Source organism: Balaenoptera musculus, chromosome 4 (genome assembly GCF_009873245.2).
Source record: "Balaenoptera musculus isolate JJ_BM4_2016_0621 chromosome 4, mBalMus1.pri.v3, whole genome shotgun sequence".
NCBI classification, from domain to species: domain Eukaryota; kingdom Metazoa; phylum Chordata; class Mammalia; order Artiodactyla; family Balaenopteridae; genus Balaenoptera; species Balaenoptera musculus.
This window is the reverse complement of record NC_045788.1, coordinates 40683732-40702516: the sequence shown is the minus strand read 5'-3', so window position 1 is coordinate 40702516 and position 18785 is coordinate 40683732. Positions and strand designations below refer to the sequence as shown.

At 35.0% G+C, this 18785-nt stretch overlaps 1 protein-coding gene across 1 annotated transcript in view; it reads right to left on the bottom strand.

Moving 5' to 3' along the window:
- Nucleotides 1–517: 517 nt before the first annotated feature.
- NMD3 (NMD3 ribosome export adaptor) overlaps nt 518–18785 on the bottom strand; it is a 28995-nt gene continuing 10727 nt past the window's right edge. Inside the window, exons 5-11 of the mRNA XM_036849492.1 lie at nt 17664–17744; nt 16776–16904; nt 16402–16492; nt 9075–9153; nt 8286–8382; nt 5558–5675; nt 518–708 (exon numbers count right to left, since the gene is read on the bottom strand). Coding sequence (XP_036705387.1) covers nt 533–708; nt 5558–5675; nt 8286–8382; nt 9075–9153; nt 16402–16492; nt 16776–16904; nt 17664–17744 — 771 coding nt within the window. The 3' untranslated portion in view covers nt 518–532. The remainder of the gene's footprint in view (nt 709–5557; nt 5676–8285; nt 8383–9074; nt 9154–16401; nt 16493–16775; nt 16905–17663; nt 17745–18785) is intronic.

The following is an 18785-nucleotide window of genomic DNA, read 5'->3' as shown; positions in this document are numbered from 1 at the left end:
AATATTCACATTCAATATACAGTCCCCAACTAGACACTGGTTTGAACAAACCATAAAAGGCACTTTCGGACAAATAAGGAAATCTGGCAAACTATGCAGTTTATATGTATGATAGTACTTTGATTATACAGAAAATGTTTCTATGTTTTAGAGATGATTATTGAAGTATTCAGTATTTACTGATGATATATATATTTAATTCAAAATGTTTGAAATTTTTTAAAAAGCAAGAGAGGGTTAAGCTTGTCATTTGGTCCTTCTGTACAAAAGGAAAGGAAATGCTTTTACATAATAGTATTTTTTTAATTTTTCCAATATTAAAGAGAAAAAGTTAACTTACTAGATAGTGTAAGTCTGATAGTTTTCACCACAATGACCACACGTTAAAAGCAAATGGCATACAAACACAGAATGCATTTTTAACTGAATGTGCTGTTAGCTTCTTTGGAACCACATTTTGGAATTACAAACAAATTTAAAAAACAAAGAAACAAAAAAAAGAGAGAGGGACACTAAAACAGTAAGTTGGGGGCTAGGGAGAGGTAAGCAGGATGGAACTTACCTTTTTTGATATCATTCCAGCACCTGCATTGCGTTTTAGATCTCGGACTATGCTGCATTCCATAACAATAAACTCCTCTAGCTGTTTGGGATGGCATAAACTATTGAAAGGATGACTCCAAAAAGTGTTGCCATCAATATCTGCAACTAAGAATACACAAAGAGCATTAAAGAACAAAAGAACTGAAGTATTTCAAAAGCCATCAAATGCAGTCCCAGGTGAATGCCCAGAGTGTCCGAGCCCGCTTCCAGGGTTTCAGCAGCAGCAACCCATGAGGTGGATTTCAGATACTCAGACTCCACCTATACTTTCACCTACACTGGCGGCCCCAGAAGCCACGTGGCTGACAGGGTCTTGGTGCTCCGGCCGGGTGTCAGGTCTATGACTCTGAGGTGGGAGAGCCAAGTTCAGGACATTGGTCCTCCAGAAACCTCCCGACTCCACGTGATATCAAACGGCGAAAACTCTCCCAGAGATCTCCATCTCAACGCTAAGACCCAGCTCGACTCAACGACCAGCAAGCTACAGTGCTGGACACCCTATGCCAAACAACTAGCAAGACAGGAACACAACCCCACCCATTAGCAGAGAGGCTGCCTAAAATCATAATAAGGTAACAGGCACCCCAAAACACATCCCAGACGCAGTACTGCCCTGGACAATATCCAGCTTCATCCACCAGAACACAGGCACCAGTGCTCTCCACCAGGAAGCCTACGCAACCCACTGAACCAACCTTAGCCACTGGGGGAAGACACCAAAAACAACGGGAACTACGAACCTGCAGCTTGCGAAAAGGAGACCCCAAACACAGTAAGTTAAGCAAAACGAGAAGACAGAGTAACACACAGCAGATGAAGGAGCAAGGTAAAAACCCACCAGACCAAATAAATGAAGAGGAAATAGGCAGTCTACCTGAAAAAAAAGTTTAGAGTAATGATAGTAAAGATGATCCAAAATCTTGGAAAGAGAACGGAGAAAATACAAGAAATGTTTAACACAGACCTAGAAGAACTAAAGAGCAAACAAACAATGATGAACAACACAATAAATGAAATTAAAAATTCTCTCGAAGGAATCAGTAGCAGAAAAACTGAGGCATAAGAACAGATAAGTGACCTGGAAGATAAAACAGTGGAAATAACTACTGCAGAGCAGAATAAAGAAAAAAGAATGAAAAGAATTGAGGACAGGCTCAGAGACCTCTGGGACAACATTAAATGCACCAACATTCGAATTATAGGGGTCCCAGAAGAAGAGAAAAAGAAAGGGACTGAGAAAATATTTGAAGAGATTATAGTTGAAAACTTCCCTAATATGGGAAAAGAAATAGTCAACCCAGTCCAGGAAGGTCCCATACAGGATAAATCCAAGGAGGGTCCCATACAGGATAAATCCAAGGAGAGACACTCCAAGACACATATTAATCAAACTATCAAAAATTAAATACAAAGAAAAAATATTAAAAGCACCAAGGGAAAAACAACAAATAACATACAGAATCCTCATAAGGTAAATAGCTGATCTTTCAGCAGAAACTCTGCAAGCCAGAAGGGAGTGGCAGGACATATTTAAAGTGATGAAACGGAAAAACCTACAACCAAGATTACTATACCCAGCAAGGATCTCAGATTCGATGGAGAAATTAAAACCTTTACAGACAAGCAAAAGCTAAAAGAGAATTCAGCACCACCAAACCAGCTTTACAACAAATGCTAAGGAACTTCTCTGCACAGAAAACACAAGAGAAGGAAAAGACCTACAACAACAAACCCGAAACAATTAAGAAAATGGGAATAGGAACATACATATCAATAATTACCTTAAATGTAAACGGATTAAATGCTCCAACCAAAAGACATACACTGGCTGAATGGATACAAAAACAAGACCCGTATATATGCTGTCTACAAGAGACCCACTTCAGACCTAGGGACACATACAGACTGAAAGTGAGGGGATGAAAAAAGATATTCCATGCAAATGGGAAATCAAAACAAAGCTGGAGCAGCAATTCTCATATCAGACAAAATAGACTGCAAAATAAAGACTATTACAAGAGACAAAGAAGGACACTACATAATGATCAAGGCATCGATCCAAGAAGAAGATATAACAATTGTAAATATTTATGCACCCAACATAGGAGCACCTCAATACATAAGGCAAATGTTAACAGCCATAAAAGGGGAAACTGACAGTAACACAATCATAGTAGGGGACTTTAACACCTCACTTTCACCAATGGACAGATCACCCAAAATGAAAACAAATAAGGAAACACAAGCTTTAAATGATACATTAAACAGGATGGACTTAATTGATATTTATAGGACATTCCATCCAAAAACAACAGAATACACTTTCTTCTCAAGTGTTCATGGAACATTCTCCAGGATAGATCATATCTTGGGTCACAAACCAAGCCTTGGTAAATTTAAGAAAACTGAAATCATATCAAGTATCTTTTCCGACCACAACGTTATGAGACTAGATGTCAATTACAGGAAAAAAATCTATAAAAAATAGAAACACATGGAGGCTAAACAAAACACGACTTAATAACCAAGAGATCACTGAAGAAATCAAAGAGGAAATCAAAAAATACCTAGAAACAAATGACAATGAAGACACGACCACCCAAAATCTATGGGATGCAGCAAAAGCAGTTCTAAGAGGGAAGTTTACAGTAATACAATCCTACCTTAAGAAACAAGAAACATCTCAAATAAACAACCTAACCTTACACCTAAAGCAATTAGAGAAAGAAGAACAAAAAAAACCCAATGTTAGAAGGAAAGAAATCATAAAGGTCAGATCAGAAATAAATAAAAAAGAAATGAAGGAAACGACAGCAAACATCAATAAAACTAAAAGCTGCTTCTTTGCAAAGATAAACAAAATTGATAAACCATTAGCCAGACTCATCTAGAAAAAAAGAGAGAAGACTCAAATCAATAGAACTAGAAATGAAAAAGGAGAAGTAACAACTGACACTGCAGAAATACAAAGGATCATGAGATTACTGCAAGCAACTATATGCCAATAAAATGGACAACCTGGAAGAAATGGACAAATTCTTAGAAAAGCACAACCTTCCAAGACTGAACCAGGAAGAAATAGAAAATATAAACAGACCAATCACAAGCACTGAAATTGAAACTGTGATTAAAAATCTTCCAACAAACAAAAGCCCAGGACCACATGGCTTCATAGGTGAATTCTATCAGACATTTAGAGAAGAGCTAACACCTATCCTTCTCAAACTCTTCCAAAATATTGCAGAGGTAGGAACACTCCCAAACTCATTCTATGAGGCCACCATCACCCTCATACCAAAACCAGAGAAAGATATCACAAAAAAAGAAAACTACAGGCCAATATCACTGATAAACATAGATGCAAAAATCCTCAACAAAATACTAGCAAACAGAATCCAACAACACATTAAAAGGATCATACACCATGATCAAGTGGGGTTTATCCCAGGAATGCAAGGATTCTTCAATATACACAAATCAATCAATGTGATACACCATATTAACAAATTGAAGGATAAAAACCATATGATCATCTCAATACATGCAGAAATGGCTTTTGACAAAATTCAACACCCATTTATGATAAAAACCCTCCAGAAAGTAGGCATAGAGGGAACTTACCCGAATGTAATAAAGGCCATATATGACAAACCCACAGCCAACATCGTTCTCAACGGTGAAAAACTGAAACCATTTCCACTAAGATCAGGAACAAGACAAGGTTGCCCACTCTTACCACTATTATTCAACATAGTTTTGGAAGTTTTAGCCACAGCAATCAGAGAAGAAAAAGAAATAAAAGGAATCCAAATCGGAAAAGAACAAGTAAAACTGTCACTGTTTGCAGATGACATGATACTATACATAGAGAATCCTAAAGATGCTACCAGGAAAGTACTAGAGCTAATCAATGGATTTGGTAAAGTAGCAGGATACAAAATTAATGCACAGAAATCTCTTGCATTCCTATACACTAATGGTGAAAAATCTGAAAGACAAATTAAGGAAACACTCCCATTTATCACTACTATGGTAGAACTACCATACGACCCAGCAATCCCACTACTGGGCATACACCCTGAGAAAACCATAATTCAGAAAGAGTCATGTACCACAATGTTCACTGCAGCTCTATTTACAATAGCCAGGACATGGAAGCAACCTTAGTGTCTATCGACAGATGAATGGATAAAGAAGATGTGGCACATATATACAATGGAATATTACTCAGCCATAAAAAGAAACGAAATGGAGGTATTTGTAGTGGGTGGATGGAGTTAGAGTCTGTCATACAGAGTGAAGTAAGTCAGAAAGAGAAAAACAAATACAGTATGCTAACACATATATATGGAATCAAAAAAAAAAAAAAGGTCCTGAAGAACCTAGGAGCAGGACAGGAATAAAGACGCAGACATAGAGAATGGACTTGAGGACACAGGGAGGGGGAAAGGTAAGCTGGGATGAAGTGAGAGAGTGCCATGGACATATATACACTACCAAATGTAAAAGAGATAGCTAGTGGGAAGCAGCTGCATAGCACAGGGAGATCAGCTCGGTGCTCTGTGACCACACAGAGGGGTGGGATAGGGAGGGTGTGAGGGAGACGCAAGAGGGAGGAGATATGGGGATATATGTATATGTATAGCTGATTCACTTTGTTATAAAGCAGAAACTAACACACCATTGTAAAGCAATTATACTCTAAATGGAATACAACTAATAAAAATTTAAAAGTTCCCAGAAATCTTTCTTCAAACAAAAAAATACAAGGATAACTTATTAAAAGCTTTAAAAATTCCAGTATTTTAAAACGCTGTACGGTAAAAATTTTAACCACTGTACAGTAGTTTTTTAAAACAATGTTACTAAGAATGTTTGATAAAATTAACAACATTAACAAATTATTACTGCTTGCTGGAGAGAACCGTCAAGGCAAATAATTTCGAAAACTTACCTTGTAGGGTATTTGGATCTATGAGATGGATGACGCTGGTTACTCGAATACACACACAAATCTGGTTCATGTTTCCCAGGCTTTGTGCCAGTTTTGGAGACAGACAAACAACATTATCCTAGGCATAAGAACTAACATTTAGTGTGAAGGAAATCGTAAGTAACAGTCTCCAATAAACACTCATCAATGTAAAGCTGATCCAAGTGCATTTGCCCAAACCAAAATGTCATTTTTAATTCTATGTATCAACAAAGGGCCTAAAAAAAAGAACCAGACCTTAAAGAAACAGAAAATAAGCTACACCTTAAGATGGGAATATCTGTCTTAATAAAAATGCTTTAAAAAATATTTTACAGATCTTAGTCACCAAACTATTGTTTGTTTCAATTTTATTGAAGTGTGAATGCCTGCTTTTTACTCCATGTTAATACAGTGTACATTCCAAGCAAAGTATTATAAACACCAGAAGGAGAGTGATTTTCTAATCTATTTGTGACTTCATTTAATCTCTATAAAAATTAATTTCAGGGACTTCCCTGGTGGCGCAGTGGTTAAGAATCCACCTGCCAATGCAGGGGACATGGGTTCGACCCCTAGTCCGCAAAGGTCCCACATGCCGCGGAGCAACTAAGCCTGCGCGCCACAACTACTGAAGCCCGCGCCCAGAGCCCATGCTCTGCAACAAGAGAAGCCACCGCAATGAAAAGCCTACGCACCACAACGAAGAGTGGCCCCCGTTCGCCGCAACTAGAGAAAGCCCTCATGCAGCAATGAGGACCCTACACAGCTAAAAATAAATTAATTTTTTAAAACAACATAACCATTATTAAAAAAAAAATTAATTTCAGAGGAGCCACGTGTTCCTCCTTCTTGTCTACATGTACCAATATGAAATCAAAGATCTAATGCCCCCTTAAAAGCACATATGCCTATGTGTGCATCAGGAGATATTACCACCAATGTGGTTATCTGTTTTTAAGCTGTTATTAAAATATAAAGAGGATCTGGGTTATATTTTAAGCTGTATCTATTCACAAGGCTCCCCCACTGAAGGGACATTCTGTGCCTCCCTAATGGCACCTATTCAGTCCTTTTTCTTTTCTTTTTTTTTTAATTTAGTAAGAGTCTCCAAAGATTAATGAAAAAACTTCTTTACACTGTGTATTCATCCAGATACCTGTATGAGTCACTCAGAGCACTTAATACACATGGCCTAAATATGCCCTCACCCTTAGATTCATATTTCCCCAGTTTTGCACCAGGAAAATGTTCACTGTTTTAAACTAGGAGTCTGCAAATAAGATCCTCAGGCCAAATTTTTGTAAATAAAGTTTTGCTGGAACACAGCCTCAGCCCTCCATTTACCCATTATCTATGGCTACTTTTGTGCAACAACAGCACAGATGAGTAGTTGCAAAACCGATTATACAGCCTAAAAGCTGAAAATATTTACTATCTGGCCCTTTACAGAAAAAATTTGCTGACTTGGTTTTAAGCCATCATTTCATCCCTGGTACTGTGCTACACCATAAATTAGTGATAACTTTAAAGCCTCGGAGTCACAGACCTAGACACAAATCCTGGCTTCGTTATTTTGTAGTTATGTAACTTTGGGCAAGTCATCTAACCTCCCCAAGCTTCAACTTCCTCATCTTCAAATGATGATATGATTTACTCCCGTTGTTGTGAGACTTGAAAAGGTGAAATATACTTATAATAGTAAGTATAATATAAGAGATAATAACTTTATGTAGAATGCTCACAATAAATTATGGCATTTATTATTAGTGGTTTAAACATGGACATGCAAGTTCCTACGTGGCAGTGACCTCTACTACATAATCCTTAACACACAGCCTTCTATACAACAGATCCTCAATAACTATTTGTTGAATTTTAATTCATTTATATTTTTTGAAGCAGAGTTTTACCTTAGTACAATTAATGAAATGATAATCTATGTCTTAAGTGTTATTCAGATTATATTTTTTAAATCACAGGGATTTCCCTGGTGGCGAAGTGGTTAAGAATCCACCTGCCAGTGCAGGGGACATGGGTTCGAGCCCTGGTCCAGGAAGATCTCACATGCTGTGGAGCAACTAAGCCCATGTGCCGCAACTACTGAGCCTGCTCTTTAAAGCCCGCGAGCCACAACTACTGAAGCCTGCGTGCCTAGAGTCCATGCTTCTCAACAAGAGAAGCCACCGCCATGAGAAGCTCGCGCACCACAACAAAGAGCAGCCCCCCGCTCGCCGCAACTAGAGAAAGCCCACGTGCAGCAACGGAGACCCAACACAGCCAAAAATAAATAAATTTTTTTAAAAATCACAAAAATAATTCTATGATCTCCTTTCCACAATACTGTTTAATTTTATCATGCCAAAATCCAGTTTGCATATATTCCACAAAGTGGTTCACTGATAATTATTTTAAAGTAATTTCCTGTATTCAAAGTTTCACAGAACTGTCAAGTGTCCACTAGGATCGCAAAGTTTAAGGAATTTGCACCATAAAAACTGCAACCAGGCCTTTTAATTAGTACACCAAAACTTTATAATTTTAAGCATGATTACTTTCAAACATCTTTTTAACACGGCTGAAATGTGTCAGAAATCATTAAGAAGGAAGTTTTCTAAATGTTTAACCAATCCCAGAAGGAAACCAGGACCTAATAATTACATATAAACCAATTAAGAAGGACATGGATTAATTAAATGAGAAAAAGTACCTTGCATATTGGAACAATTTCCACAGAAAAAGTGCTTTTGTAATTGTATGTATTACTATGGACATCCTGAGAGATCAGTCTCTGTGAGGCTTTGTATCTGTTAAGAGAAAAAGTTAATCGTAATAAAAAAAACAAAGGTCCTTACTTGTATAGTCTCGAGAATATAAATTTTCATCAAATCAAATCATTACTATCCAAGGTCTGAAACAGCTTCCTGACGCCTGCTATGGTGAACCCTCATTACATCCACTTCATTTAAAAACCTTCACCAATCTGACTGCACCCTACCTATTTTCAACTTTACCTACTGAAAACCTCCAAAACATGGCCTTGGCTTAGACCAATCTAGTTTACATATAGCACCCATTAAAAGCCACACTAATGCCTGCCCCAAGTCACTGTTCACACTAATCTCACTTTTCAATACAAACTCTACTTTCGAAAATTTCCCCATTTTATGAGCTTAAGTTCTTCCTCTTCCATGAAGCTTCTCCCCAAAGTCCTCTACCCCCATTTTTCTTCTCGCTTATTTAAACACATTCAACCAGTGGTTCAGTACTACAGTGCTTACTATTGTGGGGTGAGGTCTAGCTCCCCAAAGAGATTGTTAATGCTCTTTGGCTAATACTTCCCTTAAAGTGGCTAATCCAATAAATGCTTACTAACTGTGTAAGTATTCCTACTATAATTTTAATATTTTAAGATAGGATGCCAAAGCCTGAAGAATGGACATGACCTAAGTTCATTCCCAGTTCCCTGGATTTAATCACATGTACGTTCAAAACATACCTAGTGGGAACCGTACACTGAAGAAATTCTACCATCTTCTGAGCATGTTGTTTTGAGGAATAATAGAAATCCAGACCATCTTTTAAAGAAAAAAGCCATGTTAAAATAATACCGCAAAGTAAGATTTTCCTCTACTAACATGACTATACCAAAAATTAAATGCATATTAAACAATTTAATTATAATATTCTAGCCATAGCACAGTAGGAATGCCGTTATCACTTGAAGGCTTGTTTGACAAAAGGATAAACAAATCCGATAAATGCTAACAAAACAAAACAAGATGCCCAATTTAAATTTCAGACAAAATAAAATCAAGGTTAAAAGGGAAGAAAACTATTAAACAGAAGAAGGATATTTTATGTAATAAATGGAACAATCTACCAAGAAGACAATAGGAATTCATCTAATAACACAGCACTGAGATGCAGAAAACAAAAACTATTAAAAAGAATAAAATTAACAAATGTTAACACACGTGCAATCACTGTGGGAGACCAGTATAAGACTATCAAAACCAAAATGACCAAACTGACCAAAAATAGGAAGGATACATAGAACCTGAAAAACCAAGTATCAAGGCTGCTTTAATTGACAATGTAGAACATGGTCCTAAGAAAGACTATTATTTTCAAAAATTCATAGAATATTCATAAAATAATCACATACTAAGAATAAAAAAAATTCAGTAAATTCCAAACAGCAGAAATTACTACAATGTTTTCTGATCACAATGCAGTAGTATTACTAAAAGCAAACTACCTGCTAAGAAATGTTTAGAGATATTCTTCCAAACAACTCAGCTAACTAGAAGACTAAAATAACTTAGAATAGCCAAAGCAATTTTGAAGGTGACCAAAGTTGTCAGGAATTGACACTTTCCAATTTCAAAACTCAATAACTTTAGGTAGTCAAGACAGTGAGGTACTAGTATATGAAGGATAGATTATATAGATCTACGGAACAGACTTGAGAATCCAGAAATAAACCCTTACATTTATAGTCAATAGATCTTTGACAGAGGATCCAACACAATTCATTGGGAAAAGAATAGTCTTTTCACTAGGAAAACAGGCTATCCACATGGGAAAAGATGAATTTAGACCCTTACACCATGCACAAATATTAACTCAAAAGGATTAGACTTAAATATAAGAGCTAAAATTATAAAACACTTGAAAGAAACAGATAAAGATTAGACAAGAGTTCTTAAACATGACACCAAAAGCATGCTATTTAAAAAATAATAAATAGACTTCAAAATTTAAAAGTTTCACAATTCAAAAGACACCATTTCACGCAGGCATCACACATCCTAATTTCAAAATATATTACAAAGTTACAGTAATCAAAAGAGTATGGTATCGACAAAAAGACAAGTCTATAGAATCAATCCACACATACACAGTTAACTGATCTTCAACAAGTGTGCCACGAATACATGGTGGGGAAATGATAGTCTCTTCAACAAACGGCATTGGGAAAACTGGATATCCACATGCAAAAGAATGAAATTGAACTCGTCTTAAAAAATCAACTCAAAACAGATTAAAAAGGCTCAAATGTAAGACCTGAAACTATAGAACTTCTACGAGAAAACATACAAAAGAAGCTTCATGACACTGGTCTTGGCAATGATTTCACGGATGACACCAAAACTAAAACAAAAATAAACAACTGAGACTACATCAAACTCAAAAAGCTTCCAGACAGCAAAAGAAACAATCACCACAGTGAAAGAGCAACCTACAGAACTGGAGAAAATATTTGCAGACCATGTATCTGAAAAAGGGTTAATCTCCAAAATCTATTAGGAATTCCTACAGCTCAACAGCAAAAAAAACTAATAATCCAAGTAAGCAACAGGCAGAGGAACAAGACGTTTCTCCAAAGAAGATGTGCAAATGGCAAATAGGTATACGAAAAAAGCTCAATGTTGTTAATCGTCAGGGAAATGTAAATCCAAACTACGATGAGTTTATTTACAGTTCACACCTGTCAGGATGGCTATTATCAAAAAAAGCCACCCAAGACAATAAGTACTGGCGAGAACATGGAGATACTGGAACCCTTGTACACTACTATGGAGAATATAAAACTGTGCAGCCACTATGGAAGACAGTCCAGATGTTCTTCAAAAAATTAAAAATAGAACTACCATATAATCCAGTAATCCTATTTCTAGGTATTTATCCAAAAGAAGCGAAATCAAGATCTCCCATGTTTATTGCAGCACTATTCACTACAGCCAAGATGATGGACATTTAGGTTGTTTCCACAACAGATGAATGGTTAAAATGTGATATATACCTCCAATGGAACATTATTCAGCCTTAAAAAGGAAATTCTACAATGTACAAAAACATGGACTAACCTTGAGGACCTTATGCAAAGTGAAATAAGCCAGTCACAGAAAGACAAATACTGCATGATTCTACTTATATGAGGCAGCTAAAATAGTCAAATTCATTGAATTAAACAGTGGAATGATGGTTGCCAGAGAGGAGGGGGAAATGAGGAGTGATTAGTTAATGGGCATAAAGTTTCAGTTAAGCAAGAGATTAAGCTCTAGAGATATGCTGTATAACACTGTACTTACAGTCAACTATAATGTATTATACACTTAAAAATTTAAGAGGGTAGATTTCATGTTAAGTGTTCTTATCACAATTTTAAAAAAAGACCCCATTAAGAAAATGAAAAGATAAACTAGGAGAAAATATTTACAAATCATATGTGATAAGGGGCTTGTATCCAGTGTATATTTTAATAACTCTTACAACTTCAGACAGCCCAATCAAAAACTGGGCAAAACACTTAAACAGCTATTTCACCAAAAAAGATACAGAAATGGCTAATAAGCTCATGAAACGATAATCAACATCATTAGTCATTTGGGAAATGCAAATTAAAACCACAATGAGATACCACTTCATATTATCCTCTAGAACGGCTATTTATAAAAAGAAACAATAGCAAGTGTTGATGAGGATATGTAGAAACTAGAACCCTCAAACACTGCTGACGGGAATATAAAGTGATACAGCCACTTTGGAAACACTACGGTAGTTTCTTAAAAAGATAAATATAAATTTACCATATGACTCAGCAATTCTACACCTAGGTATGTACTCAAGAGAATCAAATAGCTGAGATACTTGCTGAGAAAAAAAAGAAATATGCAATGGGTAGTGGAAAAAGACAGCTTTAAGTACCAGCTACAGAGCCAATATGATACTCAGAAGAAAATTTGTTAAGTCTACATATTAGAAATTGAAAATAAGCTTTCAATTAATTCAAACAAAAAACTAAAGAAAGTAGAAGGGAAAAAAATTGTATAACTATGTATGGTGATGTATGTTCACTAGACTTAATAGGGTGATCATTCAGCAATATACACAAATATTCAATCAATATGTTGTATATGTGAAACTAATATAATGTTTTATGTCAATTCTACAATTCTATCTCAATTAAAAAAAATTTTAAATAGAAGGATTAGTAACAAAAGCAAAAATTAAGAAAAAGTAAGACTTTTTTGATAAAACTAAAGCTAACTCTTTGAAAAAACTAGCATAATAGACAGAACTTTGGCAAATCTGATGGGAACGGGGAGAGAGGAAGTGAAGGGAGATGAAAAAAGACAAACAACATTAGCAACAATAAAGAAGACACAACAATAGTTATGGATGAGATTTAACACTATGATACATATACCATGTTCAATTTTATGCCAAGTATGTGAAAAGCTAGACGAAATGGTGAATTTCCTTGGAAAATGCTATTAAAATTGATTCAAGAAGCAGTATAATACCTGAAAGAGACTAACGTCCTAATAAAAGGAGTTGAAAAGCCTTTACTCCCTTTCCTCATACCCAACTGGATGGCTTAATGGGCAGGTTCTTACAAAACTTCAACATGTTGATTAACACTATGCAGAAAGAGGGAAAAACTCCAATTGTTTCAATGTCACTAATATAACTGATAACATGATGGACAGAACAGTTTAAATATAACTATGTATGCATATGTATCAGATAGAAATCTCAACAAATATTCTATTTAGGGGTGAAACACAGAAAGATGGTAATGCCTGATACATTACCACTCAATGCTATTCTCCACTCCTAGCCAAAGGGGAAAAAAAGAGGGAATAATACTGCAAAGGAAGAAATAAAACTATCATTGTGTACAGATAATAATTTACCTAGTAAATTATCATGTATATGACACAAGAACATAATGTAAACTATTAGTGATTAAGAAATTTCAGAAAGATCAACATACAAAATCAACAGTTTTCCAAAATACTAGCAATAATCACTTAGAAAATATAATGAAAAAAGTTGCCATCCACAATAACAAAAAGCATAGAATAGTTCAAAAAAACAAGAAACATTCAAAATCTTGACGAGGAAAACAATAACATGTCACTGAAATACAGAAAAGAACTAAATAAACATGATTATGCACCAGGTACAGTTCTAAGAGCTTTACATAAATTATTTAATCCTCACTATAATCCTATGAGGTACTGTTATTATCGTCCTCTCTATTGTATTAATGGGAAAACTGAGGCTCAGAGAAGTTAAATAACTTGCCTAAGGTCACACAGCAAAAAACTCGTGGGACAGAGATTCAAATTCACAACATCTGGTTCCAAAATCCATGCTCTTACTCACTATCAACCAAGGTTTACAAAAGAATTAATAAAAGGGCACATAACTATAAAGTATAATTTACATACTGTAATAAAAGCAGTGGGACAAAATAAACCAGAACTGAGCCATGTGTACAAAGGAATTTAGTATATATAAGAGAGGAGATATTTCAAATCAGTGGGGAAAGGACAGACTACTTGGTAGGTAAGTATTGAGACAATGCAAGTTAACTTTCTGGGAAAAACTCTTACCAGGTAAGATTAAAGATCCAAAAGTAAAACAAAAATTTACCTTCTAAAAATAATCTTTGGAGTATAAAAAACTTTCCTATGTAAGATAGAAAGTCATAAGCCATAGCTATATAAAACTAAAAAATGAAAAATTTAGATGATAAAAGACATGAGATATCGTAAGAAAGTATCTGCTCTCTCAGGCTCACACTCAAACACATGCTCCGCATGCTCCTCTCTCTCTATATATAATAATACACACACGTAATGAGATTGATATCCTGAATAATAGACACAAAATAAATAAGGAAAAAACAGATATATGCAGAACAGACAATTCACATTAGATAAACATAAATGGCCAGTACATATGAAAATGTTAACCCTCATTAGTAATCAAGGAAATGAAAATAAAAACAAGATGCCTTTATTCTCTTCATCAGAACAGCAAAAATTAGAAAGTCCAATACAATCTTATGCAGTGTTGGCAAGTGTTTGGAAAAACAGAAATTCTCACAAGTGATTGGACTGTAAGCTGGCACTATTTTGGAAAACAATCTAGCAGCACATATAAAAATTTAACATTTGCATACTCTTGTCTAGTAATTTCAATTCCTGAACTCGGTCCCACAGAAAAACCACTACGCACAAACATAAGGATGTTTATTACAGTACTGTTTGTAGCAGCAAAAAAACTAGAGCATCTTGTAAACCAGTTAATAGGAAACAACTAAATAATTAAAAACATACTGATTAACAAATACACAACCACAGTGGTTAAAAATAATAAAATAGGATTATATGCAATGATGTGGAAAGGTTTCTAAATATATTAAGATGGCAAGTCACAGAATATTACAGAACAGTCTCATATATGAGGGGAAACCAATGCTATCACAATTTATATACAGAATACATATTGTAATATCTTGTTTTAAGGGGCTACATCTGGGAATAACAAGTGGATAAATGGGACAGAGGTCCTTTATTCATATATACTTCTGTTTAAGTGTTTACAATTGTTATGATTTTAAAAACAAAGTTACAAACAAACAAGCAAACAAACAGAAGATTCATTTACATCAAACCAAGAACCAGCAGGGGGAAAAAAAAATAGGTTAATTCTTCTGGATGAAAAAAAGGATTGTTAAACTTCCAGCATTTTTGATTTTTAAAGTGACTGCAAAGGTATGTACCAGAATGTATCTAAGTCTTTTGCTACAAAAAATTCTGTGTAAGGACATTTCTGCCCTGGTGATGAATGATAATCAGAGTTTTCTGCTTCCTTTGCTAGAATATTAGGATCCCCTAATCCCCAACAGTTACTCAGAACAAAGGTGTATTTCTGCCTGATGACTAGCCACAAATAGCCAAGCACCATGTTAAACAGGCTGCAAAGTACCTTCCCCACAATAAGTATTCAGTAAACTATGTTTTACAGATTTAGACTGTTAACCTTATACTGGTAATGCACTCAAATCAGATACAAAGCTTAAAAGGTTTTCTCCAGGTGCCAAAACTGATACTCATTTCTTCCCATTTAAGGACCCAAAATCACACTTCTAATTACTTTCCTCAAGACATATGAGATAAATGACTAACAGATCAGTAAGTAACAGAGGAACTTACACTTTTAAAATAAGTAGTACAAGAATTTGGTCATTCCTTCAAGAACAGCCATCTCTAAACCTGTACTTTAACAACCAGGAAAATTATACACATCCTACAACTAAAAATATTAACTTTTAGCAAGAGACTTAAGAGTTTGCTAAAGAATATTTATTTTTTCTATTATTAAAGAAATATTCATCCATCAACTAGTATATAAAAGTATGCTACATCAATAGTAAGTGCTAAGACAGGACACGCTCTGAGGAGCCATTATGAAATTACACAAACATTTTTAAATTCCATCTTCAAGAAATCTAATTATATCATTTGTATATCACTATTTATTATTACTGAGTTTAGCCTTTTGACTTAATGTATCCAGCACAAATGCCGCTAGGCATATGAAAAACAAAAATATTACAACTTACAGATCTCAAAAATAATTTTCTTTCAATCAGAAACTGACCTCTACATAAAATAAGTTTTTGATGAATTTCTATCATACCACTTTACATTCTATTAATGTAGTTACTGGTTTACTCATCTGGTAGCTATTTAGTGTAAATTTCAATTAAAATAGAAAAAAATTTAAAATTCAGCTCCCCAGATGCACTAACCACATTTCAAATACTCAATAGCTACATATGGCTAGAGGCTACCATACTGGTTGGACAGTGCAGATAAAGAGCTAAGATTTTTTTCTTCCTAACAGGAATTTCTTTTGGACAGTACTATTCTAGATATTATCAGTAAAGATAAAAGACTCCTTAGGATAGTTGAAATAAAATTCTGACATCATTTCAAATGCTTTAAATTTTAACTCACCATGAATGTCTTTGATACGAAGTGTATTCTGGTGCATGCCGTATTTCAAAATCAACTGTTCCAGGTAGTAGAAAGTTTTTTTGTGCAAAGTCTAAACATAAATGCATTATTAGATTAATAAATGAAATGTAAAAAAAAAAAAAAAAAGCCATCTACAGATATAGAACACTGATTTAAAACAGAAACAATCTTTAAAGATTATCTAAAATGTGGCAGTGATCTCTTTCTAAAGGTGAATGCCCCAGAGACCTGGAATATCCCTAGTGCCTGAACAATTTGGAAAGAAGGGAAAGGAGAAGGTTTTACTCACTATTTATAACCGACAAAGATGAAATACAAGATGGAGGATTCACACATCATCTTTCTCTCATTACCTTTTGCCTGACTTGAACCACAGCCTTCCAGAAATCCTTAGCTTCCACTCTATGGCAATCTCCACACATCTGGGGCTGAACAACATAATCCACCACAAACACTTGCTGAAGGATAGCACCATTCATCACCTGACGAAGAAAACAATCACACTCCTTCATTCTTTCCTTTCTGTTTAATAACAAATAGTTTTCTTAAAAGAAGATCCTTCAATATTTAACTTAAAATCTTCTTCCATGAATGCTTTGAGGAAATCAACAACAAATGAGTTACATTTAAAATCGTAAGTCATACTATTTCAAGAAAGATATATAGGTTTAATTCATAGGATTTATTAGATTAACATTTCAAATTTACCTTTAGTTGAAGTGTTGTAAGGATATTCTTTGAAGAATTTTTATAGCTATATATACACGTATATGCGTGTGTGTGTATAAAGTTCTTCCTTAGGAGACAAAGAAAACTCTCAAAAAAGAAGACATTCCTTAATTTAACTGTCCCCAAACATAGGCAATCATCAGAAATCACCTGGGAAGCTTTAATAGATTCCTGGATCTTACATCCAGTTGAATCCAGTTTGATTCAGTCACTGTGAGTCAAATGATCAGCCAAGTTTGAGAAGCACTGCCTTAGTTCATGTTTTTACTTCAATCTTATTCCAAATAAAAATGACTTTGAGAAGATTAACTTAGTCCACTAATCATGAACAATGGCTGCTCTTACTATCGACCTGATCATCTGTGCGGATGATCCAAAAGAAAACAAAGGGTTAAAATTAAGAGTGCATTTGTTTCCTTTTAAGCTGTTCAAGTCATAATATAATTTACTAATAGCCCCTCATTTTCCTACCTATACTTTAAACCATGCTGAGAAAATTATGTATAGCTTACCTCTTTCTGAATAGTTAGTTTAACTTTAAGTCTCTTAGAATGGGGCTCAGTCCAAACAAAGCTTGCATCTACAAGCCGTACCTTCAACAAAACACAAACAAAAAGAAACATAAGTTCCCATCTGAGGAGAAAAGAGATGAGAGAATAACTCATTAATAAACAGATTTCATAGATGCTTAAGGAATCCATGATTAATCTACCCAACATCACCAGTTTAAAAAAAGAAAAAGATTTATCATCAGAGGTATGGCAACAAAAACAGCAAATAAAGGGAAAATCTAATGACTATATTAATGAAACTGGTATAATTCAAGCAGAAATTAAAATACTTGCATAGAAAAAAACTCCTTTCCCCTAAAAAAGCATACAGTTTTTTGAATGGAAATTACACTTTTTAGAAGAAAACAAAGACCTGATGACTTCATCATCTACTAGAAATCTCAAGAACAAAGGTTTCTACTTTTATTGTTCTCACTATAATATGTATGTGGCTTAAAAAAGAAAAGAATGAACATTCATTACAGGGAGTCTCATGCACTGAATACTGAATCCACAACGGTAACTCACTGCTAAATCAGCAGAGGCCAGAAACAGTTTGCCATATGTGACAAACTGAATGTAGCTCAATATGGCTAAAATGCGTGTTTTGAGGAAGGGGGTGGGAGAACAAAAATGGAGATTGTTTCAATAATTTGGGCAGGAGTTGTAGGTGACCTGAACTGAGGGGCTGGAAATAACAGCAGCAGAAAGATCCAAGCCAAGAGCTATTTAGGAGATAAAATCTATAGGATTTAATAATAACTGGATATGGGAAGGAAGAAAAGAAGATTCTAGAATGATGGTCAAGTATCCAGCTTGGGCATCTAGGTAACACTATTTTTCTGACACAAATAAAAAACACATTAAATGGGGAGGAATGCGCTATATTTGGTTTCAGACATTTAAGTTTAAGAGGATTTATCTAAGATGTCCCAGTGAAGCTGTTCAGTGGATAGTGAGATATATATACATTTGGTCTGGAGCTCTATGGAGAAATCTGAGCTGTAGATGACAGATTTGGGAGACATGAGCAGGCAGATAATTTTATCAAGACCTGTCTGGTGAGAACTTGATAAGCTAGTA